Consider the following 27,830-nt stretch of genomic DNA (forward strand, 5'->3'; position numbering starts at 1 on the left):
GAATTAAAAAAGTTTTCTTCCTTTGTTGCCAAAATCTAGGCATTAAAAATACGCCCCCGTAAACCTACCCAATTTACCCACGGAGTTAAGTCAGGACAGACTGAGAGATGGAGGGACAGAGTCCCCGGTCGCTCCTGGACCCGAGTCCAGAGGCGCGGCCTCCCCAGCAGGCCCATCTCCCGGAGCAGCAGAGGCCGCCGTGCACGTGATGGGAGCTCCCTGCGTTCACCTAACTGTGCCCTTGGGTGTCTCGCTACAACATCTCCAGCCCGCTGGACTGCACGGCCCATCTTTAAAGCGAAAATAAAAACTGTTAGAAAAATAATCTGGCCAACGATAATGGAACACTTTTTTCTTAGACAAAAAGTTAAAAATACGTGACTCTTCCACTCTCGTCTTCTGCCCTGATCGGCCTTGGTTGTCTTACCGAACGCAGCGCTACCGGCCCACGCGAACACCGCGCCAGCATCGCGGACGCCAGACTTCTCCCTACAGGGACTGATGGGTCAGTCCAGTCACCTCTTCTCTCAGGGACTAATCAGGACCGAGCTTCGTTACAGGGCAGGCAAAGGACAGGGCGCACACTCCCCTCTCCGCCGGCCTCCGCTGCACAGGCCGCCTGACCCCCGGGGGCCGTAACTGCTGACAGAGCCCCACCCTGGCGACCTGACGAAGAAACCAGTCACATCAACACAGCCCCGCCAGCCAAGGGGGCCTCTCTGGTCAGGTGAAGTGGGGGCTGGTCCCACTGAGGCAGCCCTGGGGGCCTGCACGGGGTGGAGGCAGGAAGGGGGAGGCCCGAGGTCCCCTGAGCAGACGGCGCGCGCCGGGGCAGCACCAAGCACCCCCACACCCACATTACAGACCCCGAGTTCATTCCTTTCTTGAGGTCTGGGATTTGTGTTCGTAAACTCCAATGGGAGCCAGAGGCCCAGGGGCTCCCCTTAGGTGACCACGTGATCCGAGTGCGCCTCCCGTCCATCACTCAAGCTGGAGGGCCGGATGCAGCTTCCCCGCGCTCCCTCCCCTCTCCTCCAGCGGAAGCCTGAGCGCCTGCCTCCGACACTCGTAGCCAGCGAAAAGCAGAAATTACAGAAATCGCCAGTGCGAGCTTCCACACTTCCGATGAGAGGGAGCCGCGAGCGAATGAAGACGCACACACGGTTCTCAGAGGCTGATTTCGGGCTTCCAGCGGGAACGCAGCCGTCAGACGCCGCCGCGCACCTGCAAAGCAACACCTTTCCGCCGGGAGTCAGGAGAGCGGCTTCCGCGGAGGCCAGTCACTCCGGCTGGCGCAAAGGCTTACACGGAAGGGAAGGAGGGTGACCAGAGCACGGGACCCCGAGCAAGGAGTGTGCTCCGTCGCGGGTGAGCGCCGAGGAGGGCCACTCACCCGTCAAGACACTTTGGGCTGGCCTGAGAGGTAGGAACACAGAAGGAAACAGGGCCCAGGGGAGGGAAGGGGCGACCCGAGGGCGGAGGCTGTCCTCTCCCCGCCCCTCCTGCAGGTCCGCGTTATTGCTGGTCGGGTTACGGGCGTCTGCCCTGCACAGACTGCCAGATGTCCGCGGACCGGGGGAGGAAGGCCGGTGAGCTTGGGGGAGACCAGAAGAAGCCGGCAGCCAGCCCCCCCGCCGGCTGCCGCAGTGCTGGGCACCTGAGCTAGGCTGCCGCCTCCAGGCTCCCATGGCCTCAGTGCCACGTGACGGACAGTCACTGTGCTCGGCTCCCAGGCTGGTGGGGGTCCCCGAAGTCACCGCAAACGCCAGGCCCGGAGAACTCACACCGACGGCGTGTGCAGCAAAACCTACAGGCAGAGGCCCGCAGCGCCCGCTCACACCTTGTTTACACGGAGTTCACGGGGACTTAGAAACCAACAGAAAAGGCCCCACCTTCTTAAAGTTATAATTTATAGACTCTGTACAAACGCAGTCTGAGAGGCTCTGCTGCTACTAGAAGAAGTCCGCAGCCGTCGGCCTCCTCTTCAGTGCGGCAGGCAGCAGCTTCCTGGGCCCCGGCGGGGTGCTGGCGGGCGAGCCCGTGGGGGTCTTTAGCACTCCATGCAGGGGCCTCTGCTCAGGGTTGAAGGCCACTCGGGAGGGGCCCGTGGGACTGACCAGGATGCTCTTGTCCGTCTTCTTGAACTCTGGCCCGGATGAAAGCAAGGCCCCACGTTAACGGAGCAGCACTTCCGACCTGCCTCCCCCGGCCAAGCAGCGTCCCCCATGGGCACTGTCGCTGATTCACACACCGGCGGCTCCCACGGGAGCCGGGCCGTGCACCCCAGCAGGGCAGTGCCTGTCCCGAGGCCGAGAGTGGGCCTAGAGCTTCAGGAGGAAAGGTTGCCGGCATCCTGGTTCACGGGGACGAACGAACCAGTGTCTGCAGACACCATGGGAGGGGAGCGCCAGCGGGTCTGGTTCTGAGAGGAGGGACTCGGGGGGTCAGGGGCGCTCAGGGAACACGGATGAGCCTGAGGCTCGAGTGGCGGCCACGGGAGACTTTCCTTCCAGCTCTCTGGCTCCCCCTGCTGTCTCCAGCTCCCAGAACAAGGCCTTGCAAGCCCTGGGGCCTCTCAGGGCCGCGGACGGTCCCTTCCCTCCTCACGCACACGCACGTGCACACACGCACGTGCACACACGCACACATTTCCTGGTGGACCCTACGAAGAATCAGGTCTTAAAACACACTGCATCCTTTTAGAGTCTGACTTCTGTTAACAAAACAAAACGAGCCGACAGCACCAAGACTAAAAGCAACCAGATGAGAACGTCCCTCCTACCGTCTCCCCTGGGACATGGCTCCCGAGGCAGCCACGGCTGGCCACCATCTGTCGGTACCCCAGGCCAGGCCAGCCTTGCGCGTTCTGGGTGGTCCAGGCTCGAGAGGGCTTTCCACCGCGTCTTCTCCCAGGCAGACAACATCCAGAGGCCCCAAGGAAACCCCTCCGCACCCAACCCTGGCCGACCCGCCAAAAGCCTGGCGGCGGGACCTCCGACTCAGGAATAGATCAGGGCCTGCGTCTCCCACACTCACCTGCGGTCATGTTTCTGTTCAGCCCGAAGGTGACTTTCTTGGATGGTGTCTTGTCTCGCTGCAAAGGGAGAAGGGCAAAGGGAATGAGACGGCAGTGGTGGGGGCACTCGGCTAGGCGGACTGCACCGCCCCTGGACACCCTCCGTCAGGACAGGCCAGCCCTGGGCCTGGCGTCTCTGGGCACACAGCAGCCATGTGCTGCACCCTGGGGTGACGCAGGGCACGGCACAAGGTCTGAACCTCCCAGCCGACGGGAGCGCTCAGCCCTTCAGAGCGGCAAGGATGCCCATTCCCCTGGAGTTTCATGGTCTTACACACACCAGGGACGGACTCTGGCTTTGGGGGGCAGCGCACACGCTCCCCAGCGTTTCCCACACAGACAGATCGGGGATTCTAACAGCTCAGAGTTAGCCAAGATGTCTTCTGTCTGGAAGGCTCCGCGTGCGGGCCCGCCCTGCGTGATGAAATGCCCCATTTCTGGTGAACGCCCCAGTTCTGCCCACACCATTCCTGCTTTAAGGCCTACACGTTTTAGGACAGGAACTTGTCTCCTGTCCTCGGGGTCATCTGGCAGGTGTCCCTGGGACACGGTGCGCATACACGGTGAACACAGGCAGTCGCCCCTCTGGCTAGTTCGAGCAGGTACTGTGGCAGCACCTCCTCTTCCCAGAATGGTCCCTGTGCTGTTGGCCTCCCGGCAGGGCCAGCCCAGCAGCCCCTGGCCCACTCGGCTTCGCTCTGCCTGGCGGAGCTGGCCATGTGCTTTACCGTGACCCGACCCGGCCTTCCGGGAGTAGCCGCCACTCCCTCCCCCACCCTGACCAGTCCTCCCCCGCGTCCTAGGCAGTGACCCATGCCGCCCTCCTCCAGGTCTCCCCTGTTCCCAGGCATTCAAAGACGAGGCTTCACCCACGGCACCTGCAATCCCTGCAGCCAATCCCTCAGGCCATCCCAGATTGCCGAGACGAGCCCGTGCGACCCCTGCCCTGGGGACCCCCAGCACAGCAGACCAGGGCTCCATGGGCCAGCAGTGGGGCCCGAGGCCCAGCGCCCGCGTGTGTGGCTCCCAGGCAGCAGTGGGCTGTGCGGCTGCGGGGCTGAGCTCACGCACCTGCAGGGCACGGGGCACAGAGGTGACAGCAGTGCTGCTCTTGGCTTTTCTGAAGAACAGCGGCTTTGGTAAGAAGGGGGTGTCGAACCGCACAAAGTCATTCTCTGGCCTCAACGGCCGCTTCTTCGAGGGGCTGGAAACGCCCCTACCCCCCTGTGAAGGGAGGGGAGAGAGGAAAGGTCACACCCGTGTGCAAGGGGGGACCGGGGCCCACAGGACGCTGCGTCTGCAGCTCAGACACACACCCCCGCCCTCCGCCCGACACGGCTCTCGGAATCGGTGAGTGTGGACTCCGGGCCCACACGGCCAACGGTTCCCCAGCTGCTCAGCCACGAGAAGCCGCGTTTATCTCCCGACTTAGCTCTCCCTGCTCTGAAGACTCCTGCCTTTCAAAGACCACCTGTGACACGGTAACTTGTCTTCTCGTTTCTGACCGAAGACCTCACCAGCCACTGAGATGTCGGGGACAGAAGAGCGAGCACGAGGCCCAGTTAGGACCTGCGTGTTGGTTATGGCAGACAACCCTCCCCGGGTGTGTGGCAACCAACCGCCACCCCCGCCAGGCCCCTGCCCCAGCTGTCGTCACGCTGCTGGTTTCTGCAGGGTCTTGGCGTTCCGAGCTTGGAAGCTGCTGCCTTCCCTCAGCAGACCCCACGGTGCCGTAAGCAAGGGCCAGACCTGGGGGGCCTCTCTCGCACGCCAGCACCCCACGGCAGAGACACACGACCGCTTTAGAGAGGAAAACCCTCCCTTGAACCTATTTAGCAATTGTTCCAGTGCCGAGGAAAACTGTTTGGGCCTGAGAAATAAGACTAGATTTTTCGGATAGTCTCAGCGAAGAGAGACCAAATGAATGGTGCGCGGGGGCCGAGGGACAGTGGTACCAGCGACAGAGCTGCTCAGCGGATGGTCTAAGGCGAGACCAGGCTTCCCAGAGCCCAGCGGACAGATCCGTGTGTTTCCCCAGCTGAGACTTTTCCCAAGTATAGACTCACCTACCTAACTGGTCAGAAGCACCGTTAGCCTGGGAACAGAGCTTAGCTGAGCACACACGGGTGCCCCTGACCCACGGCATCGGCTCCCTGGATGCCGCACAGCAGTGCCCAGCCGATGCTGTGGGTCAGGGGCACCCGTGTGTGCTCAGCTCATGTGCATGCTGGACGCGGGCAGGAAGCCTATCTGGGAAGGGCCAGGGAGTAAGAACTGACAGCTCGATGGGTCGCAGCGTTTGTAACTACTCCTGCCGGGTGTCGAGGTGGCCACATAGTGGCGTGTGGGGCAAAGGGGAGGGACGTGGAAAGATCCAGAGCTCCAGACACGTAAGCACAGGTGATCAGACAGGCTTTCCATTAAAAAGATAAGCAAGAAAGGTAAGAGAACTGGCCCCAAAAGGTCCAAAGAAAAGCTGGGAGCTGATGAAGGAACAGGAGAACAGGGTCTGGTGGGGACGGCCACCCGTCTATACGGCAGGGCAGCAGTGTCCTCGGCCAGGGGCACTCCCGCCTGGCTTGGGGCTGGCCCCTCTGCAGCCGTGCGGGGAGCAGCCTGCTGGGGCGGGGACGCCAGGGCACCGGTGTATTTCCTCGTTGGCCGGGGCTGTTACAAACCAGGGCTGCTCCTCGGCCCGGAACTCTGGCCTGTCCCCCCACCTCTGCCCCGCAGACCGGGGCCGGCGGCCTTACCAGAGCTGGGATGAGCGTGGCCTCTGCCTCTGGCACCCCGCTGAGTGACACAGACTCAGGCCCCTCCTTCCTCCTCTTCCTCTTTTTCAGGATGGCGGCTTTCTGACCGGACGGGCTGTGCAAGTCGAGGCTGCTGGGCTCCCCCTTCTTTTTCTTCAGCCTCCCGCCTGGGGACAGGGGCCAGGCCAGCACCGGGGGGCCGCTGCCGATGACCGGGAGGGCTCCCAGTTTCCGCTTCTTCTTCGGGATGGGAGCCCCACCGGCCGGGGAGGCTCCTGGAGCCAGGGCCTGAGCGTGGGTGCTGCTGGGGCCACCAGGGGCCGCGTCCTCCCGAGGCAGGGGTGACACAGGCTCCACGCCCCCGCCCTGCACCCTGGGGCTCCTCTTCCTGGGCCGTTTTCTCCTGCTGTGCACTGGGGCGGGCTCCACGCCGCTCTGCTCCTGGGGGCCCGGGGTGGCCACTGTCCCTGGCTCCACGGGCGTCTTCGGGGCTCTGCCCGCACTGGCCTCCGGCTCGCCACCCCCATGCTGCTCTGGGCGCACGGCTTCCGGCCCCGACCCCGAATGCTCAGGCTGGAAGTGGTTCTTCTTCTTCTTCTTCCTTTTTCTCTTCGGAACACTGGCTTCGCTCTCCTCTTCCTCAGCAAGACACAACTTGTTTCCTAGAAAGACACCGGAGCCCGTGAACAGTGTCCGATGTCAGGGTGGCCGCAGGCTTTGTCGGGCGCCTTGCTCTCCCTGGCCCAGCCAGGACCAGATCCCCCGAAGACCGGTTCCCGCAGCCGTGTCCAGGCCCGTGGGAACCGCAGAGCCAGGGCGGACGTGAACACCAGCTGGGGGGGAGCTGAGTCCCGTGCTCTTCACACCTGCGCAGCCCCTGAAGGCGCCCCCAGGAGGGAACACGGGCTCTACGTTCTGGGAGGCTGTGGGTGGGCCCCTGGACAGCCACTACGCTCAGCTCTTTCCTCTCCAGCCGCCAAGATCCCCATCTGGGGCCAGGCCTCCCAGCACTCCCCGACAGCGGCCCGCACCCGCCTGGCCCTCCTCCCTTGCCAGCACCAGCTTCGCGGCTCACCTCGCTCCTTCTCCAGCTCTGTTCTCTCTAGAACTTTATTTCCTTTTCTCTTCTGCCTTCCTCGGTCGAGGGTCTGGTCATCTTCATCAGCAGAAACACCGTCCACAAAACCGAACTGAGACACGCTTCCTGCCGGACCCCAGAGCCGCAGCTCGTCAGCCGAGACCATCAAGACTCCGCACCTGCCTCGCCTGGGAAGCTTTTCCACCCTGACTTCCACGTCCTCATCCCTGCTCTCATGACCTCCCCAACCCAAAGCTGCTGCAGACGCAGGGATAGCACCCATGGGGGAACACGCTGACAGCGGGGCCCCTGGGGCTTAGCCACCCTCGCTCCCATGGCACTGGCCATGGACGACAGCTTTTCCCCAGGGGCACGACGACCATGACAGCAGAGGAAAGGGAGCCTAAGAGGTCAACTTATTTTTCCTGAAAAATCAAACTGGAAGCTTCCTGGACCAACAGAAATCCCCCCGTTGAAATGACAAGGACCCCCCTGCCCCGCTGTGGCCTGGGTGCACGGTGGCGGGGCAGGAGCTCAGCCCGAGGACGGCCTTCACAGTTGAGGGCTGCTGCTAAGGCTCCCAGCACCTCTCCGTCCCATTTCTCAGCATTTGCCGTGACTGCCCCAGCGGGGCCACGTGCAAGTACCGTCACCTGCCGCAATCCTCCGGCCTCCTCACCTTCGGAGAGATCCCGGAACCTGAAACACAGAACAAGGGCCCCTGAGGAAAGCCCTCTTTTCCGTCTTCCACAAACACACAGGACCTGACGTTTAGGCTGTGTGCTCTGGGCGGGCGCGGGCTGCTGTCTTTTCCTTCCCCAGGGGAGGCCAAGGGTGCCGTGAGCCAGAGGCCTGGAGTGGAGGAGGAACCGCCCTCCGGGACGCGGCGACCTGGAGACTGTCTTGGTTTGTTCACACGGACAGAAGAAATGACAATTTCTTTCTCTGGCTGGAACAGCTTCCCTCTCTGCCGACAGCCCCTTGTCCTCTTGGCTCACCGGGTGGAGAAAACGCTCCCCGCGGGGCCAGGGCTGGAGCACATACGAAGCGTGGGGGCTGTGCTGGTGGGGGGCAGAACTCTGGGTGCATGGGGAGTGGGCCTGAGCCGGGCGCCACCACCTGCCAGCTGGGACACCAGCCGAGCCCCGTGGGCGGTGGGGAAATCAGAGAAGCCGTCCTACAGGGCTTTCCTCAGCGTGGACTCACGTCCCGTGCGCAGAGGGGCAGCTGTGCACATGGTGGCAGTCCCGTCTGAGTTACAGGCGCAGCCGCTCTCCGGCATCCCCACGGTGGGAGGGCGGGGGGCGCGATGAGGGCCTCGACCACACCCGAGCGGCTTGCCTGTGCCACAACTTCTGGCTCTGCTGACGCCGCTGAGGCCACGACTTCTCTTCGCACCACTAGGAGGCGGCCTCGTGTGGGCAGGGGAGTGGCCATTCCCCAAAACCTTCCGGGGACATGCCATGGCCAGACATGCTGGAGGCGGGGCAGGGGGGAGTGGGGAGGAGACGCACCCTCCCCCACGAGATGCGTGAATACAGGCTGCGCCCACTGGTCACCTACTTTTTGATGAGCTTGGAGAGACGCTTCCTGTTGAAGGGAGGGATGTTCTTCTTGTTAGTGATTTCCAGGAGTCGGTCGGCAACGGCCTTGTAGTCGAACTGCGCGAGAAGAGCAGCGAACGTGACCCGCAGGCGAACCCACTCTTAGAAAGTCCCTTCCGCTGGTGACAGACACCGGTGGCGTGGGACTCCGGGCGCACTCAGGACGGTCCACAGGTGAGGGCTCGGACCCCGTGACCAAGATGTTCGGGGCCATGTTTGAAAAATCTGTTCTACTTTTTGTTGGGGGACGCTAGTCCTCGTCCGTTCTATTTATTCTCTCCTTAAAAAAAGTCGTGGCAGACCACACCCCGTGAAACTTGTCCAGGTGTGCGTCTTTGTAAATTTAATCTAGATGTCCGACTCGCGCTTGGCTACACGGTAAGCTTTACGGGAAAAGCACGGAGCTGCCTTTGTTGTAGGGAACGGGATCTACGGTTCAGGCCAAAGTGGAGACGGACATCTTTCAAAATTCCGTCCCCTTCGTCTCCAGTAAGCTCGTCGTAAGGAAGAGGACGTCAGCAGGCGAAGGGATGAGAGATGACTACATACTCGGGCCGTGCAGAAAATGAGCTGTGGCCCTAATTCCCACTTAGCCAGGCCTCGCCACAGCGAGTCCGCGTTCTACCAACCTGGAGCAGGGGCCCGGCGTCCTCCAGGCGCCCTCCAGGCTCCCCGTCGTCGTGGACCCCGTCCTTTCTGGACTGCTGCTTGCCCAGCGCTATCAAAACACACCCAGAGACAGAGCTCTTGAAACACACGCTCACAACTACTTCCACAGGAGCCACCGTCTCTGTCTCTGCACAGAGAAAATCCTGCCAACACATTTGTCAGCTCCCGAAGAAGTTTGTTAAAGGAAGCCCCGGACAAATCGTACATTTTGCCTTTCAATGACGTCACAGACAAAACCTCTGCTGCCCTCAGTGCCCTCCAGTGCTCTGTCTTCCCGTCGACCCCAGCGGGGACAGGAGGCCCGGGCACATGGGAGCAGAGCACTCGGGAGTCTGTCCCGGTTTCAGGTAAATTTGAGATGACGTGCTAACGTCTTACAGGGCTGCCGCGGCAGACACGAATTATTAATAACGCGACTCTTAATATTTAAAAAGGAATTCGAAGAGCCCTGATGCCCATGAAGAAGCAGATAGAAACCACCAAGGAAAACTCATAACTTGTCAAATCCTAGAGGCCGGTTAGTGGTGGGGCCTCCAGGCCCAGCCTGGAGAAGACGGCACAGGGCCCTGTGCACGCGGGTCCCAGGCAACAAGCAAGACCCATGGAGCTGGGGACAGCCCCGTGATCACGCAACACTTGCTCAAGGTCACCTGGTTAGTCCCCTCACCCACGCTGAATTTAAGATTAAAGTTTTTTTTCTTTCGTTGTAAAAGAATAGTTTTTCTGATTAAAAAATAATGCACGATTGCTGTAGAAAATTGAGAGCAACAGAAAAGGTACAAAGGAAGCAGAAGTCACCCATGACTCTGCCGTGCGGGGCCAACGACGGTCATTCTTGTAGCCTCCCAGACTTTAAGGGGATGTGCCAAACCAGGCACCTTGTACGTACTTTTGTGTCCTCTTGTGAAAAATGCTGAAATTTCCTCTGGCCATCAGTTTTTGAAATCTCAGCTTCTTAAGGTCTATGTAACATTTCAAAAACCTGGTGTACCCTGACTGTCCCGTTTACCTAATGCCGCACCCTCAGCACTGCCAGGGTCAAGGGGCCCCTGAAATGCGGGCTCCAGGGGCGGCCCCAGCAGCAGCAGCCCACAGGCTTAAGGGAGCCCCAGGGGCCCCGGAGGTGAGGGGGCGGCACAGAAACAATGCCCACCTGGGACCCTCTGGCAGGCACAGGGCCCCATTAGGATGTTTAAACCTCAAAAACCCAAAACAGAAACAAAAGCCATAGCAAGTGCAAGGACAACATAAAACCGTGTGGGGACTGGTGGGACCAGGAGGAGGTGTGGGCGTGACAGACACGGAGGGGGCTCCCGGGCGCAGAGCTGCATGTCAGCACACCCCGGCCTCCCTTCCCAGGTACGGCCCACAGCGGGGCCCCCAGCGACAAACTCTTAGGTTGTAGCAGTGAGGCTCCCACGAATGCATTAAAACGTGTTCAGCTGAGGGCCGCCCGGGTGGCTCAGTGGGTTAAAGCCTCTGCATTTGGCTCAGGTTGTGATCTCAGGGTCCTGGAATCGAGCCCCACATCGGGCTCTTTGCTCAGTGGGGAGCCTGATTCCCCCTCTCCCTCTGCCTGCCTCTCTGCCTACTTAGGATCTCTGTGTCAAATAAATAAATAAAATCTTAAAAAAAAAAAAATTGTTCCGCTGAGAACTTTGTCTAAACTGACCGTTGAGGGGAATCATCTCACCCGTCTGCTTTTTGCTGACTGGTTTCCTCCACGCCGCCTCGTTTTCCGGCATCTCTTCCTCGGAGGACGCGGTCTCAACCACTTGGGTTTTCTGCTCCTCGAGGGTCTCTTCGGGGCTGAAAGGAGACTGGTCTACGATGACTTCTAGAACACCCCTCGCTATCGTCTGCACCAGTGTCTGGCTGAGGGCGGAAGACAGCGGGGAGAAGGTGACGACAATGCGCGGCCTGGTTGTGAGCATGGGTGGCGGGGTGCCCAGCGCTCAGCCCACCACAGCCTCCCGAGCACCTGCCGTGACCTGTCACCCGGGCAGCACCGGTGTGGGGCCAGCGGACAGCCACGTGGGGAGGGTGGACAGAAGTGGGAGGGCGTGACTCCTGGGATGTCTGAGGTAAAAGCCAGCAGAGCCCAGGCCGGACCCAGGGCGTCCCACATCTCGCACAGGGGATTTCGGAGTCCAGCGGTCCTGGGCTCTGCATAAACCCTCGCGGGCGTCCTGCGTCACACCTCCCAGCGATTCTACCACCACTGCCCACGGTTAAGCACCGAATGAGGCCGCGAGAGCAAACACGGGACTCACTCCTTAGTCCTGGCCGCGATTTTGCAGAATGGATCAATAAACTTGAGATTCTGATCTGCCAAAAGCTGAAATTCAAAAGCAGAATAGAAACAATGTTTGATACGTCCTAGGAAACGGAGCCATTCACCTTTTCCACGCAGGTTAGGTCCGGAAAGCAGTCCTGTCCACACCCAAAACCCACCGCGTGAACTGCCCAGATGCCCGGAGGCAGGCCAAAGGCCACGGCCGTCTTCCGGCTGCCTGGTCAGTCCACTGACCAAAGAAAACCAGCCCACCGACCCGTGCTGCTCTGCGATCCCTGCGCTACCGACAGGCTCTTCACAGATGTCAAAAACTCTAAGACCAACCCATTTCTTAAAATGTAGTATTTCTACTTCCTTTTAATTAAAAAGAAAAAGTGTTCACCGCAGAACACCTGTAAACATAAAAAAGCAAAGACTGCTGACAGTCCCAAATTCAGACAGTCACGTGCAAGCGAACCCGTGTCCTTCCGCACACCGTCCACGCACGGGTGAATCCACGCTCGGGGGAGGCATCCGCGAGCACAGCTTTATCTGCCGCCTCTGAAAACATCAACGCCGTGACCCCGTCCTTGTGCTACTACTGGACTGTGGTTGCCGCTTCCCACGGTCCCTAAGTGAGACCTCCGGGGGCATCCTTAGCACACAGCCCGTGTTCCCGCGTGCCCTGCGCGGCTCAGCACGCGCTCCCAGCTGGGGAAGGATCCGCTGAAAGGGCCTGAGCCCGTCCCCGAGCCCCTGCGGCGGAGCACAGCGCCTCCTCCGCGGCCCGGGGGCCACGGGCAGAGCCAGCGCCCGTCAGGCCAGCTGCGGTCGCGGGACACGGCAGCCGCGCGGCGTCTTACCTCTCTCCCTCCCACTTTGGACAGCTCGTGCAGGTAGATGCCGATGAAGTGGAACTTCACCCCGTTCGGAGACTCGCTCTCGGGGTGCAGGATTTCCTTCACCAGGACATCGAGGAACAGCTCGATTCGGCTGAAGAAACCACACACACGGTTCTATGAACTACGGCAGGCCAATGCCTCTTCCCCGAAGGGAACAGTCACGTTCGTTCTCATGCTGCGCGGCGTGACAAAGCGCGTGAGGCCGAGCGCGTGCTGCGAGGAGAAACGCAATCCGTGCAATGGGCAGAACACGCCGCACGTGGGCCCGGCCCCTCCAGGAGCCTCTTGCGGGCTCTGAGTTCTTCACGCGGAAGGAGGCTCTGCTCCTCCCAGGAGTTAGCAGAGCGGAAGGCAGAGATGAGGCAACTCATCCCAGCTCGCTCACGGAAATGCTCGAAAAACACACTGTTACTTTAAAAGTTTTATTTTATATTTTTATTTTTTAAAGATTTTTTTTTTTTAATTATTTGACAGAGAGAGCCACAAGCAGGGGTAGCAGCAGGCAGAGGCAGAGGGAGCAGCAGATCCCCGCTGGGCTGGGAGCCTGACGCGGGGCTTGATCCCAGGGAGCATGACCCAAGCCGAAGGCAGACGCTTCACGGAGCTACCCAGGTGCCCCACTTTAAAAGTTTTAAAGCCACCAAATGCTGGTCCCAATAATTTACCGACCTCTCTTCCCAGCCATCTCTCTTCAGAACCTCGAAGGACTGCCTCAGGACCAGACGGATCAGCTGGAGAGAGACAACTTTTGTTACACAAGGAGAGAAAGAAACGTCCGTCCGTCAGCAGAGGAAGAGACCCATGGAACTGGCAGAGCCGCATCTCTGAAGTGAGAATAGGGTCACCATCACCGCAGGGAGCGTCCCATCAGAAAGCGCTAACGAAGGACCCCAAACTCACCGACAGCGAGAAAACAGAGCCGCCCTCGAGCACGGATGCACATACTGTCCCGTGACCGCAGGAGCCCTCGCCACACCTCACATGGACACCCTTCCCGTCCCGAAGTCGCCTGGCCGCCTGCCCCCCCCCAGGCCACCGAAGCCGACGGGGAAAGCGCACAGTCTTACCATGTAGAACTTGTCCAGGCGCAGCCGGTCTATCCCCTTCCACTCGCGGTTCATCGTCTGCCAGAACGTCTGAATGAACAGGTGCTCTGCGGCCAACGGAAGGCTTTGAGAACTCGCGTCGGGCTCACACACAACCACACAGCAAGAAAGTAACACGGGGAAGCTAACTAGGATTCTGTTATTTACTTTTTCCAAGAATTTTTCTGGCAGCTAGAAAATCTGGTCAACAGTTAAGCTCGCTCAGTAATTTATTTTCCATTGCCACAGAGCCCGTCATAACAGCAAGGCTGGCGGTATCTTGCTGTTCAAGCACACTGCTCTACGCGGTGCTTCTCTCTCCCCCGCAAAGCCGTGTCTCTATTAAAATCAAAAATTCTCTGAGCCTCGTCTACAGGGCCCTTTCCGCCCCCTACACCTAACCACCAATCCAGAGCCATCGCTTCGGACGCGCTTGGACGATCTGCGCAGAAACTCAGCTTTCGGGCTCACGTTCTGTGTCAGCTGGCTGAGTTCTAACAAAACGTTCTATGTGTCTCTTCTGAGCTGCAAATCTACCACTCTTCCATCCAAAAATAACTGTTGAGTTTTTCAGCCCGTTTTTACTTCCTTTTGCACAATTCTTCCTCGGTATGTGAAAACCTAGAGGATAATCCGCGTGTAGACTTCTGCTCGTTACGAGTGGGCTGGAGCCCGCGGAAACACGGAGCCGCTGGGGTCCCTAAGGCCAGTGGGGCCTCCGTGCCGCAGAGCGCTCAGCGGAACCGACCCCACGTCTGTGGTCTCTTCGCCCTTAGCCAGGAATCAAAGCCTGAGTGTCTCAGGGATAATTCATCTGTCCCTCTGTCTGCTCTTTCTCGTACAGAGGCTCACTGCGCGGTCTATTACCAGTGATGACCCTCCATGGCTCCGGCCTTCGGGTCAGCCTGGCCGCCAGAAGCTCCGGCGAGCCCCGGCACATGCATGCTGAGCCTCTGAGCGCGTTACGGCACCTCAGAAGGCACAGACTCTGGAGAGTCTCATTTTTTAAAAGCAAACAAACAAACAAACAAACAAAAAAAAAAAGATTTTATTTTTTTGAAATCGTGCGAGGTCATACGACACTGCGCAAGACACCCTTTCGGGGTCATGGCTTTCCCACGGGGAAGGTCTGTCTCCCGCCAGGTATGCACTGGTAGCCCCAGGCGCTATGCAACAAGCCCCTGGAGAAAGGAAACCCTCAAGGAAGGAGAAACCACAGAGCCTAGTTTCCCAGGCAAGTTGCCTAAGCCGATGGACGAGGAAGCTTTGAAAAGCATGAAAATGTCAGGACTTACGGGCCTCTGAGTTGTTAACAACGTGGACGAGTTGGGAAATAGTGTTCGCTAGCTCCTCCTGCAAAGGCGGGGTCGGGGAGAGACAGCGGGGGTTACTACGTGGCAGCACCGGGACGGGACAGTGTCTGCTGGTGTCCGGACCTCCAGCCACGTCACCATGTCAATTCCACCACACGCGCAGGTCCCATTCCCGGGGGACTGCTGTGCTACGTGACATGCCTCTGCAGATCACGCTGCATGTGAGGGACAGCAGCTCTGGTTTCTGCTCAAATGACCCACACGGGCAAACTAGCCACCAGTTCCTGGCTTTAAACATCTTATCACAGGATGGAGATTCTAGCCTTAGCCCCCAAATTACGGCACAGCGATGTCGGCAAGGGGTTCCCTGGAGGTTAGACACGGGGACTGTCACCCCTCAGGGCTGTGTGTGGACAGACAGTCCTGGCCTCCGCTGGCTCGCAGCAGGCGAGAGTGGGCGTGGGCGGGAAGCGCAGGTGAAGGGCTCCCGTCCAGGCTCCGCCCAGGGCCAAAGGGCCCCATGAAGTCAAGCCCTGCTACAACACGGCAAGCCGGCTGGTGGGGAGAATTTGGTGGTCTGGGTCTAGGAAGAGACCTCCCCTGGGGAGTGGCCACCAAAGAATCCTGCTCAGGACAGGAGCACAGCCCTCGTCAGGGGGACCTGCACTCAGTCCGCACTCACGTCTTCCTCACCCGCTTTAAATGAACTCCCAGACTGGAAAGGGATGCTCCCCCTCCTCTGTTTTCTTCCTCCACTAAAGCTGTCGGCTGTCACTGCTGAATGTAACTGAAAAATATTTGGCCCTGCTGTCCTACTCAAAATGTGTTCAGCAGAGTAAAAGCAGTAAATCAAAGCGTGCCGTCACGCAGCCTGGGGAAGCAGGGGTGCCGCACACTAACCCAGACACGTCCAGGCCGCGATGGGCTCGCGAGCCGGCGTTCCCTGAGGCTCAGCGCCCGCCCTAGAGAGGCAGGCCTGCTCTTCTGCACACGCAGCAAAGCTCTGTCAACACCGAGTCCCTCCTGAGACGGCTTTGGTGGTGGGGCTCAGCGCACGTGGCAGCTGGGTCCAGAAGAACACACACCTCTGTGCCCAGCCTCCACCCGACCTTAAGGCTGGGGCGTCAGAGGCAGGTCTGGGGATGGTCTACAAAGATCCCGACCCCCCGCGAGGTGGCCGCCCAGTCCTCCCAGGCTCTCAGACCCCTGCCGTGCCACGACTGACCACCAGCAGTAACAGACAAAACAAAACTGGAAAATAGGCAGTCGTGTAAAACCTTCCATGGGACGAGCTATGAAACTATGACAGAGAAATACGGAATCTGCATCGTAGGCACATTCTTTCTTATTTAAAAAGGTAACCTCACTGCCTGGCCCCAGTGTCGCTGTCTGGATGGACGGGAGGCGGGCCGCCGAACCCTGGGCAGTGACGTCACAACGCGTTTACGTGCACGGGACATGGACCCAGCAGGAAACGAGCAAGCCCTTTTCTCCACCTGAGCCGAAACACCCCAGCCATACGACAAAGAGAACTGTATGTTACCTGGAGGAGGGGTTCATCCTGCACCCACATGCAATAGAAGAGCCCTTTCCATATTTTTAGAAGTTCTTCTTGACTGAAACCTCCTAGGGGACAAAACAGGACAAACGTCTTAGAGCCCTCGCATTTCCCGCCCAGCGCCTAGAACCGCCACACGAGCAGGGACAATAACACCACGCACGTTTTCATTCTCTTACCCACAAAGGTCTTTTTAAAATTTTTTTTATTTTTAAGGTTTTATTTGAAAGCGAGCAGAGACGGAGCACGAGTTGGGGGGCGGGGAGGAGAAGGAAAAGCAGACTCCCCGCCGAGGAGCTCAGTCCCAGGACGCCGGGATCATGACCGGAGCCGAAGGCAGATGCTTCACCGACTGAACCACCAGGTGCCCCACAGATGTCCTTTTTATTCTGAAGCATCCACTTCCTTGTGGTATGAGAATAAACGTGTGTAGATCATGTAGTTTTATGCCTTATGGGACAGGTGGTAGTGGTGGTACGTTCTCGTTCTCTGGGTAGTGTAAGGAAGTGCATGTCATCACAACAAAAAGTCAACGAGCAAGGCGGTCGTTTACAAAAGGAGCCCCTCTAGGTGCCCCTCTCTGCCGAGAGCCCGCGACTCACACCGGCACACTCGGGCCGCATTCCCCACACTGGCATTGCTCTTACCGAACACAATTGCAAGTCCCAGTCCCGTACAGCTGGCCCTGGGGAAACGAGGAGAGCTTTGTGATATTCTTTCTTGCAAAGACACCTTATTAAGGATCCTGCCAAGAGGTCAAACTTGGCCACACCCTGACCTCTCCCCTTCCTGGTTACAGTTTTCACTAACTGGGCAATGTCTGCCTGGCTTTAAGTGACATCACCTTGCTTAGTCTTGTCCGGACTCAGTTTCAAGCCATATACCACCCCTGAGCAAAACACGAGTCACACACGGCCTTCTAGCTCCCGGGCAGACCCCCGGTGTCATGGAGTAATTGCTGAGTGACATAAAGGATCGCAAAAATCAGGTAAGTGTACATTCCTGGAGTTTCCAAGCCTATGGAGAGCAAACAGAATCCTCGAGGCCTGGCTCATGTCCCCAGTGGTCTGTGTCAACACGTTACTAGGAGACACTAGCAAAACGCATTTGGAATCTCAAAGAAGGACAGACTAGGTGAACGCCAGGAAGCACGCATACGCCGGGCCTCAATGTACTTTCAAGACACCGAAGCGGATTAACAAGCGGCAAACAGACCCCTCTCGCCATCCTGAAGTGGGAGGGCACGGACTTCCAAGCTACCTGAGACCTTTCTCGTATCAGCTATTCTATTCTGGTGCATTGTGATTCTCTGTGATAGGTTCTCACATCAAACCACTATACCAGGAGCTAAAGTTTATTTTAAGGTGTATTTCCTTTAGGGGTTGGGCAAACGACAGGGCAACTGGCTTCCCCACCCCTCCTACCTTGCCGTGAATAAGCCACACCTGGGGGCCCGCCATTGCTAGCATGACTATGGCGTCAGTGACAGATCTGGAGCCCCACCCAGAGCGAGCGATGCAGCGGCCGGCTCCTGCCTGGATCCTGTGGCTCAGAAAAATCCACGAGGTGATGGGAGAGCTCAGCAGCTCAGTTCAGTTACTTCATAGGAAGGAATTAAAAAAAAAAAAAAAAAGTGTGATGCTGGTAGCGTGGCTGTGTGAGAAAGAGTCCTCAGGCTCTGGAGAGCCACAGGGAGGTGTGTGGAGGGGAGATGTCTGCGATTTGCTTCACGAGACCCTAGTGGAAGGGGGAAGTGGACAGAGGGGACAACCCAGGCAGAGAGTAACAGGGCTGAAGCAGAACAGCGCGTCTGCTCCTCTCAGAGGCTCCTGCCCTCTCCCTGCACACTTGAAGAGGACACAGTCTACACCTGCCCCTGCCGGGGAGCCTGCGGGAGAAGGGAAGCAGCGTCGGGGCGCGGAGTTTGCCAAGGAGAAAAACAGTTCTGGGGCCATCAGGTGGGCTCCTCTGTGAAGCTGTGCTTTGGTGTTTCCCCTAAAACTAGTCTGGCTTGGGGGTGCTTGGGTGGCTCAGTCGATTAGGTGTCTGACCCTTGGTTTCGGCTCAGGGTCACAGGATCTGCTTGACACTCTCCCCCCGCTGCTCCCCCTCTTGCTCGCTTGCATCTGCACACACACTCTCTCTCAAACAAGTCAAATGAAACAAAGGAGTTTGGCATGGATATTTTGTCAAGCTGTAACTGAAAAGAAGTCTTAACCAATAAAGACACATTTTTATCGCAAGATGTTCATATGTTACACCAAAAGTTACACAATCAAAAGTGCCTTGTTTACTACCCCCTGAGCCCCAGAGAGACCTGGCATGCATCTCTCCGGATCCTCCCTGGGCGCCGACATAATGCTCACACGTAGTACAGAAACGCACAGACGCGTGGCTGTGTGTGTAACCCAGACGGTGTCACACGTGCCACGCATTCCACATTTGGCCACGCGCTTAAAAATAGCACAGCGTATGTTTATCTCCAGACGGTTCTTCTCACCAACTCCAAGCGACAATCTGACGCACCCAGCACGTGCGGCTCACCCACACCTCCAACAGGCAGAGAGGCAAAGTGTGTGTACTGGAGAGCTTCACGTAACGGAAGACGACGGATCCCAAACCAGTAACGGGCCGACAGCAGACCCCAGACCGCGGGCAGGACAGGGGGTCGGACGTGAACACACCGTCTGTTTCTTCCCCTGGGAGGCAGCGAAGTGTCGTGGACACGAACTTGTGGCTGGGCCCCAACTTGCTCCCTACTGGCCGTGCTGTATCGGAAAGCCAGTGGCCAGCCCTCGGCCCGTTCCCTCGCCTACAGTGTACGTAGTTTCTGGTTAGGGTCAAAATCAAAAGCATGTTCTAGACGCGCTTTGTAAGAGCAGAGCACTAGTCAGTGCTACTGGTAGGTTTTACGGTTTTTCACGGTTTCCATCCACATGTACGTACATGTACTTCCAATATATGTATAAAAACCATTGGTTTTCACCAGGAATTTAGTTGGTCAAAACACGGTAGCATTTTTTTTGGACGTTTATGAAGTAATCTCTACCTCTAACGTGGGGCTCAAACTCATGACCCCAAGATAGAGTCCCATGCTGCAGTAAGCCCCCATTTTTCTTTTCTTTCTTTTTTTTACGTGGACTTGCAGGTGACACACTGTGCTACATCAGTCTCAGGTGCTCGCCACAAGCTACCGTGTGTCACCCACACAACGCCGTTACCACGTCACTGCCTATATTCTCCGTACTTTCACCCTGCGACTCACTCATTCCATAACCGGAGGGAGGCCTGAAGTACCCATTTTTGAAGCATTTAGAGCAAAACAGAGAAATGCTCATCATTTAACTTCTCTTCACTGTGCGGGTAAAGTACTCATCCGAAGCAGTTTCAGCTCACAACTGCTTTTTATCGGTCTTCTTGGGGCTGACTTCCTTAAACCAGTGCCACTAAGCTTCTGGCAACAACACGGGTTTAGTTACTTCGCAACAAACGAGGCGAACCCCAAGTGAGATGTGGGCAGAGTGAACTCCCACCAGCTGTAGAACCTGTAGAACGGAAACACCTGACTGGGGCTGAGCACTGAAGGAGCTCAGCAGTCATCTGAGGTCCGGTGAGTCCACATGCGGTCAGTTAAAAACACCCCAGCTCTGCACGCGGTCCAGAGACCCCCTAAACCTACCAGTATTACTGAATCTGAGAGCCCATCGCCCTAAGATGCACGGTTCTTTATGAGCCACCGTACGAAAGCAAGAGGGCAAATAAAATGCTCACAAGGTTGATTTTAAGATCCGTTCCCAGGTCTGCAGATGTAAATGTTTCAAGTTGCAGTCAATAAAACTGGGGGGTGAGGGAATTCTGTCTTTTGTTGACGGCTCTATTCCCAGTGCCAAGACTACGGACAGCACACAGTAGGAGCTGTGTTTGCTGCAGACACGAACGAACGGAGAGGACAAACGCGCTCTCGTCTGGAGGACAGCGATCGTTCTGTGAGTGCTTCAAGCAAACACCAAAGCAACGTGTAGCTGCTTGAGGCACTGCAACCATTTCCAATTTGTTTTTAGAATCATAAAGCCATCAGGGCATCTGGTTGGCCCTGTTGGTGGAACGTCCGACCCTTGATCTCAGGGCCTTGAGTTTGAGTCCACTTTGGGTGTAGAGATTACTTTTCTATTTTTCTAGTTACTAGGCTCCGTGCCGAGCGTGGAGCCCAACATGGAGCCTGAACTCATGACCCTGAGACTAAGACCTGAGCTGGGATTAAGAGTCAGACACTTAACTGACTGAGCCATCCAGGTACTACAAGATCACTAAAAAAAACCCACAAAAACAAAAACAAAAAAACCCAGAACAAAACACAAAGCAATCTATGCTGCTGATGGGCAGTTTTGTATCAGTAAGACCAAGGTTTCATACTTCCTTTACTGCGCACACACCAAAACACAACAAACTGGGACGCCTGGGTGGCTCAGTGGGTTAAGTGCTGCCTTCGTCTCAGGTCGTGATCCCAGGGTCCTGGGATGGAGCCTCACATCGGGCTCCTTGCTCGGCGGGGAGCCTGCTTCTCCCTCTGCCTGCTTGTGCGCACTCTCTCTCTGATGAGTAAGTAAATAAAATCTTAAAAAAACAAAAACAACAAAAAACCCACAACGAACTGTGAATCTGTCAACGAGATGCACACATCAGGCCAAGTTACTCCCCAACCGGCATTTCATGCCGATGGGGTGGGGCTCAGTGGCGGCAAAAACCTTGTTTATTCCGTCCCCGTGGTCCCTGCCTACCACACTCGCCGTACAGTTCGTTTTCCAGAAGCCCAGCGTACTCCACGCAAAGTGGACATGGTGGTGAACAAGAGACACAAATAAGTCTCTCTCAGCAAGATGGGTGCTGATCAGACGTGACCTTGGGCGCTCTGGTGTATGCCCACTGGACTCACACCCCCGTGTCCCCTCAGATCCTGGGTCTGCTCGCCAGAGGGGTCTGAGCAACAAGCTCTGTCTGGCCGTCTCAGCCCTTATGCCCTTACTCTGTTCTAGTGCACAGGCGGCCCCGCATTCGCCTGGATGCGCTCCCACCTGCAGCTGAGCAGACAGACAGACGCTTGCTGTCTGGGGAAGGATGACACACGGACAGGTAACGAAGCCGCAGCTAAGTGCCAGGCAGGGACACACTGGCTGTTCTGGAACGCGGGCGGGGTGAGACGGAAGGGAAGGCACTTTGGAGGGAGTGACGCTGGACTGGGCGCCGGGAGCGAACAAGAGAAGCAGAGGCCGAGAGGAGAGAAACCGTAGCCAGGAACCGGCACAAGGCGATCACGCAGGGGCTGAGGTGGGAGGGCACAGGGAGGACAGACCGTTGCCTGCAGACCAGAAACACAGGAAGGTCGGACGTGATGAGAACAGTTTTAGACCAGCCCTAGGCTGGTCTGTGGGGGACAGGTTCAAGAGAGCGGCAAACGAGTTAAGGAGACTGGTTAGGAAGCAAGCTCCGAGGCTAGATGGCACAAAGGGGCTCAGGGAGGGCAAAGAAACTCAGAGGATGGCACACGAGGACGCAGGAGACAGTGGATGAGGGCTGGGGGAGAGGATGGGGGAGAGGCGTCTAGGACATCACCGTGTGCCCAGCCAGACGCTGAGTGGATGGGGACAGAAGTGAGGCAGAGGAGAACAGGTTTTAGGGGGAGGAAAATGAAACACTTCTGGGCATCTGAGTCTGAGGTGCCCTTGGGACACCCAGGCGGGAGGACCCTGTCCACAAGGCCTATCTGAGCGGACAGCAGCCAGGTTTGCCCTGGCCACGTGGGTCAGGAACCTTCAGCGGATTTGGGATCCCTGAAGCCAGGACAGTAAGTGGACTCTCGGGGGATCCCTAGCAGAACTGAAGTTAGCAATCTGGTCTTCTCTCCTTTCCCGAAGACTTCCCCTAAAACGGGGTTTTCTCTCTCCTGGGTGCCCCTCTGCGATTTCTCCCCGACAGAACGACACTAAGGAGGCCAGCGCAGGGGCCCGTAGTGTCCGTTCGGTAGACTCCGAAGGCAGCAGCGCTCGCAGTCAACAAACCCAGACTCGTCCGAGCACGACACAGAAGCCCCGCTGCCCACGGTGCTCGCAGCGTCCAGAGCTCACGGAGCCCTTCGATGGCCTCGCACTGGTCAGGAGCAAACCACAGAGCCCGGGGTGACCCGGCCACCGCCGCTCGTCCCGCTTCGAGCCCCAACAGCCTCCGTCTCCCTCCTCTGACAGCCGTTTCCGGGCGCGCTCGCTCCCCCCCGCCGCGGTCCGCACCCGCTCACCTCCCCAGAGGCCCGCCCGGAACAGCCCGGAACAGGGGCTCCCCCTTCCCCGGACCTCCCTTCCCCTTCTTCGCTCACACTCTACTGCCGCTACCGCGCCCGTCCGGCTTCCAGCGCCGTGGACCGCAGGGCCCGTCCGTCGGCTCCGCCGGACTCCCGCCAACACGTGCTCCCGCGGAGGCCCTCGGGTCGCGGCGGGGGTGCGGAGGCCAGGCCCCGGGTCAGCTGCCCGCCCCCCGCGGTCGCGGCGCGCTGGGTCGGCGAGGGGCGGTGCCCGCGGAGCGGACGCGCACCGACGGCCCCCCGGGTCCCGGGTCCCGCGCCCCGCACCCCCCCCACCGGCCGCCATGTGGCGCCGCCGGCCGCCCGCGCCCACCTGTCTCCCTCTGCGTCTTCACGCTGAGGTACTGGCGCAGCTTCCTCACCGCCCGCTCCCGGATGCCCTTCTCCTGGGACGCCAGCCGCTGCGCGAACTGCAGCTCGGCCGGCTGCATGGCGGGGGCCATCGCGCCCGCTGGACCATGCCCGGCCGCTGCCCGCTCCCCGCTGCCCGCCGCCCGCAGCCTCCCGCCGCCGCTGAGCAGCCCGGGGCCGCGACTGCGCAGAAGGCGGCTCGCGGCAGCGGCGGGCGCGGGCTGATGGCGTCACAAAGGCGCCGGCCGCCGGCGCTCGCGGCGCGTTCCGGGGCCGAGCGCGCGAACCCTGGCGGCGGGAGGAGCAGCCCAGCGCGGTTCGGGGGCGCCTTCGCGCCTCGGCTGCGTGCGGGTCGCCGCAGCTCCCGGCGTTCGGCGGCGCGGCTAGCCAGCGTCCGTGTTGCCGGCAGAGACGGAAGACCGTCTCGGGGGTCTCGAGTCTTGAAGCCCACTCCCGAGAGCTCCGTCCGACAGGGCGCTCCCCGCGGGAGACACGGCGGCGAGCCCTTAAAGAGGAGCCGCCTCTGCGCGGTGCAGACCCAGGAGGACGCGGTCCTTGGGGCTTTGGCGGGATGCTGGGAACAGCCCCACTGAGGGGTTGCCCTGCTGGGGGCCAGGTCTGAGCCTCTGCTGCCGTCGAGGCAGCGCCTTCCAGCGTCCCCAGTGTCCAGGTCCCGGGGCAGGTCCAGGGCGGGGACAAGTCCTGGGGCGCGCGGGGTGGGGGGGCAGGGCAGGACCCAGTGCGGAGTCTGGTAGGGTCCGGGTCAACTCCCGGTGCAGGGATGGCAGGGACAGGGTCAGCGTCAGGTCTTCGCAGGGATGGCAGGAACAGGGTCAGGGTCAGGTCTCTGTACAGGGGATGGCAGGGACAGGGCCAGGTCTCGGTGAAGGGGTGACAGGGTCAATATCAGGGTCAGGTCTTGGTGCAGGGGGTGGCGGGGACAGGGTCAGCATCCAGTCCGTGCAGGGAATGGCAGGGTCAGCGTCAGGCCTCGGTGCAGGGGATGGCAGGGGCAGAGGCAGGTACAAGGACAGATGCAGGGGATGATGGGTCCCGACGTGGATGTAGGGATTTAGAGTGTGTGGTTGTGAGTCTGTTCCCAGGCCTGGACAACGTTCAGGAGACCCTGACGTTGTTGTTCCCCGCCAGTTACAGAAACGGACGAAGTCTTAGTTGTGCAATAACCCCGTCGACCTGATCCCACGGGAACTTGGCGGGCATGCGGGGGCAAGTGAATGGACGAGGTGGCCTCTTCCAGTTCGTGGTGGGCGTCTCATTGCTGCGCCAGCTGGCTGGACTGCCCTCCCTATCCAGGGCAGACGCGGAGCCCGCTGTCAGAAAGCTTTGGGCCTCGCTAGTGTCGCTCAGAGCCCAGCGAGGGAGCGTAGCCGCCCGCCGTGTGCGGACGGTCCCTCGAAAGCACCGCCCCCCGAGCGCAGTGTCCCTTGCCAAGCAGGACAGGTCCAGTTCGACTTCCATAATTTGACACTTACACTCGGGTCTCCCTGTCCTTCCACTTTGCAGTTAACGACTTTAAAAAATCCGGTTAAGCCGGGACAGCGCGCGCGGGATCTCGCCCACTGCAATCCTCGTCCGCGGAGCCGAGAACGCCGCTGCCACTCTGCGAGGTTTGAGCCTCGCTGCGCTCCGTTTTCGGCCCCGCATGGTCGCGTTCCCGCGCTTTCGGCCTGAGGGGTCAGAGGGCGCGGCGCAGGCGCACGGAGCCGAAGCGGCGGCGGCGGCGGCCATGGGCGAGGCAGGCGGCGCTGAGGAGGCCTGTCGGGTCAGTGAGGAGGCCCGTCGGGTCAGTGAGGAGGCCCGGGCTGACCCCACTATCCTTCCCGCGCTGGGCGGCGGCCCGTTTGGGCTTGCCCGGTGCTCCCCGGCTTCCCCGGGGCCTGGTCGGTGGCGGGGTGGCCCCGCGGGTGGAGCGGGGGTCTGGCAGGGCCGCTGAGCGCTGGGGCCGGGGCCGCGACGGCCGGACGTGTGCAGGGAGCCCGGCCCTCGGGCCCAGGTCCCTGCGTCGTGGCCTCTGCTGCCGGGGAGGAAGGTGGGGGAGCCCCGGGCGTGGGCCTGGTCGTGGCCCGTTCGCGGCGCTCGCTGGAGCAGGGCGCCCGGCCTCCCGTGCCTGTTGGCGGTCCGACCCCCGGAGGGCGGAGGACGCTGCGGGCCGGCCGGGCGCCGGGTGGAGGCGGCAGCTTCGGCTTCGTGCGGGGAGCTGGGCGCGGGGCGGCCGGCATCGTCTCGGCCGTCGGGGGAGGCCCCGTGCAGGTGAAGGGCCGCAGCCGGCTCCCCCTCGGGCGTGCGGAGTGGGGGGCGCGGGGCTGGGCCGTGGGGACACCTGCCTGTCTTCCAGCGCGCGGGGGCCCGAGAGGAGTTCGTTAAAGTCCGCAAGAAGGACCTGGAACGGCTGACGACGGAAGTGATGCAGATCCGGGACTTCCTGCCCCGAATTCTAAACGGGGAGGTGCTGGAAAGCTTCCAGAGGCTGAAGATCGCGGAGAAAAGTGAGTCTCCTCAGCTGCGGCAGCTGCGGCGGCCACGGAGGGGCGCAGGCCGCCCCGGACGGCTGCGGGCGCCGGGGCGCGAGCGCTGGTCTGGGACGGGGAGAGGCGCCCGAAGCCGGGTCCCTGCCCTTCGGCGTCTCCTCCCGGCCGTGCGGACGCGGCGGTCTTCCCGCGGCAGCTGCGCTCCAGAGCTCAGAGCCGGTGCGGACGGAGGTCGCGCCTCCTGAGGCCGCGCGAGGCGTTAAAATGCGTCCGTGGCCGGCGTGTGTTCACTTGTTTGGCGGCGAGTGGACAGGTCAGTCGTTTTGGGGTAAGGTTTACATACTTTAGGGAGAGCGTGGCGTGGGGGACGCAGAGAGTCCCAGGCTGACTCTGCTGGGCCTGAAGCCTCACGTGGGCTCAATGCCCCAACCCGGCGGTCACCTGAGCCGAAGTCGAGAGCTGCCGGTGGTGACAGCCCCACCCAGGGGCCCCTCCGCTCGCCAGGTCCACTTCTAGGACTGACTGAAGTGCAGAAGTGCCGGGCCTTGTCCACGCGGAGTCCGAGATCTGGCCGGCGCGTGCGGAGCCTGCTGCCGCGCTCTTGATTCTGGGACCGAGTCTGCGCCCGCCTGACCGCGGCTCAGTGGCGGTGAGTCAGTGTGTGGCGCTTCAGGCTGGTCCGGCCCCCTGCACTGGAGGACGCCCCGGCCTGGCCTGCTCTCCAGACGCGTTTCTGGGGGTCGGAGTGTGTGTCCAGCTCTGGCGTGCGCGGGGAGCGGCCGGGACCCAACAGCACACAGTTCTGTTTGTGCAGAGGCTCCTGGTCAGGACAGCAGCTGCGCGCGGTTAGAAGGGAGAGTGCTCACAGCCAGCACATCCCTGTCCTGCTGAGCTTCTTTCTGGAGCCCCCAGATCCACCCTGGGCTACCCTGTGGCGTGCTCTGGGCGGGGGCTCCTGCACACGGCCTGCCTCTGACCTCCTTGCTGGCCGCCGGCAGGGCTCGCAAGTAGATGGCCTCGTGGATGGAGAGAGAGGTTGGGTGCTTCCTCCTGCTCCCTCCATGGCCGTGACTCCCACCCCAGGACCTCCTTGACAGCCTCCGCTCTCGCTGGGCTCCGATAACAGGTGTTCTCCGCGTCCTCCCCCTGGAGGGCTGTGGCTAGCCTCCGGGGGCCTCACCAGCCCCTGCGCTGCTCTCTGTAAGCGGTCCTGCCCGCACATGTCAACATCTGCGGTTTTGTCTGCCACGGAGACCCTGCGGGACATGCTGTAGGTCGCCGGTCACGTCGCAGTTCCCGGTCCCCGGCTTCTCAGTCCCTGGTTTTGAGCTGACGCTCAGCCCTGTCCTTCTGAGAGCAGCTAGTCACCCGTGTGCACTGAAAGCAGGGCATGTTGAGTGAAAGCAGGGCGTGCTGAGTGCTTGTCCTGCTTTGCAAATTAGCGAGCCGGCATTCTGGAAACTCCACCAGGGTCTCCGGGGCTGGTTAGCACGAGTCCGTCCGTAGTCAGCCTTGAGAGACCACAAGATCAAAACTGCGTACGAGAGCGAGGGCCACGAGCAGATCCGTGCTGACGTGGTCCGTTAGACTTCAGGAGCTCTTTCCTCGTGGTCCCCAGGCCCTGTCGTCCTCTCTCCCGCCCTCTGGCCCTTTCGTCATGCTTTGCGTGGCGGATGTGTCCCCTGCAGCAGCCTTTTGGCCAGTGCAGCTGCCGGAGGTTCAGGCTTAGGGCACTTCGCCTCACCCCACGGCTATTCCGTGGGCGGTTTCAGGCACACTCGGTTTTCGTTCCCATCTTGGTGCCAGTGGCTCCCAGGTTTATCTCTGGCCCTAGGTTTGGCCCAAACCGCCAGGCTTCGTTAGGGCCCCGTACCCCACTCCTACGTGGCATTTCTTCTCGCTGGTCTCACTGTTGTTTCAAGTTCTCAGCGTTTGTCCTGCACTAATCAGCCTGCCGCCGTCAGGAAGCACCCCGGGTCCGGCCAGGTCAGGTTTGTTGGTTCCTTACCGCGAGGGAGACACACCCTGAGGAACTGTGGGCATCTTGCCAGCGAGAGGCTAGAGTTGTGGGTTTTGGGAAAGGGTGGAGTTTAGGCGAAGCGCACATTAAACCACATTGATCTGCTGGGCTGCAGGCAAAGTAGGGCTGTGCGTGGGGCCATCACCGTGTCCTACTGCAGTGGACCCAGGCCTCATTTCTTTGAAAACTACAGCGTTCAGATCAATGTGGAAAATTGTGTCTGGACGTCCCTTGTTTGAAGTCCTGCAGCTATCCAGAAAGCAGGGCTGCTCCCCTTTGTCCCAGTGACTTTGACCCTGCAGGGC

The 27,830-nt window shown here is 59.9% G+C and overlaps 2 protein-coding genes across 7 annotated transcripts in view; one reads left to right on the forward strand and one right to left on the reverse strand.

Moving 5' to 3' along the window:
* Positions 1-1,698: 1,698 nt before the first annotated feature.
* On the reverse strand, positions 1,699-23,154 carry RRP1B (ribosomal RNA processing 1B). Its single transcript, XM_032865216.1, has 16 exons — positions 22,979-23,154; positions 16,299-16,381; positions 14,738-14,795; positions 13,425-13,510; positions 13,027-13,088; positions 12,319-12,448; positions 11,454-11,518; positions 10,874-11,055; positions 9,141-9,229; positions 8,471-8,568; positions 7,587-7,606; positions 6,905-7,033; positions 5,830-6,491; positions 4,148-4,300; positions 3,037-3,094; positions 1,699-2,146 (listed from the first exon to the last, which is right to left on the reverse strand). Exons 1-16 carry the CDS (start codon positions 23,106-23,108, stop codon positions 1,953-1,955), a joined length of 2,199 nt encoding a protein of 732 aa, XP_032721107.1. The 5' UTR covers positions 23,109-23,154; the 3' UTR covers positions 1,699-1,952.
* A 174-nt stretch (positions 23,155-23,328) lies between these two features.
* HSF2BP (heat shock transcription factor 2 binding protein) overlaps positions 23,329-27,830 on the forward strand; it is a 100,974-nt gene continuing 96,472 nt past the window's right edge. For 2 of the 6 annotated variants that reach the window (XM_032865227.1, XM_032865232.1), the window contains exons 1-3: positions 23,329-23,686; positions 24,541-24,820; positions 25,373-25,523. In XM_032865227.1, coding sequence (XP_032721118.1) covers positions 24,680-24,820; positions 25,373-25,523 — 292 coding nt within the window. In that variant the 5' untranslated portion in view covers positions 23,329-23,686; positions 24,541-24,679. Of the gene's footprint in view, positions 23,687-24,245; positions 24,821-25,372; positions 25,524-27,830 lie in introns of those variants that run through there. The other 4 variants (XM_032865230.1, XM_032865229.1, XM_032865231.1 and 1 more) reach the window with 4 other exon arrangements.

The sequence above is a fragment of the Lontra canadensis genome, unplaced genomic scaffold, assembly GCF_010015895.1.
Source record: "Lontra canadensis isolate GAN:19392208 unplaced genomic scaffold, GSC_riverotter_1.0 scaffold29, whole genome shotgun sequence".
Taxonomy (NCBI): domain Eukaryota; kingdom Metazoa; phylum Chordata; class Mammalia; order Carnivora; family Mustelidae; genus Lontra; species Lontra canadensis.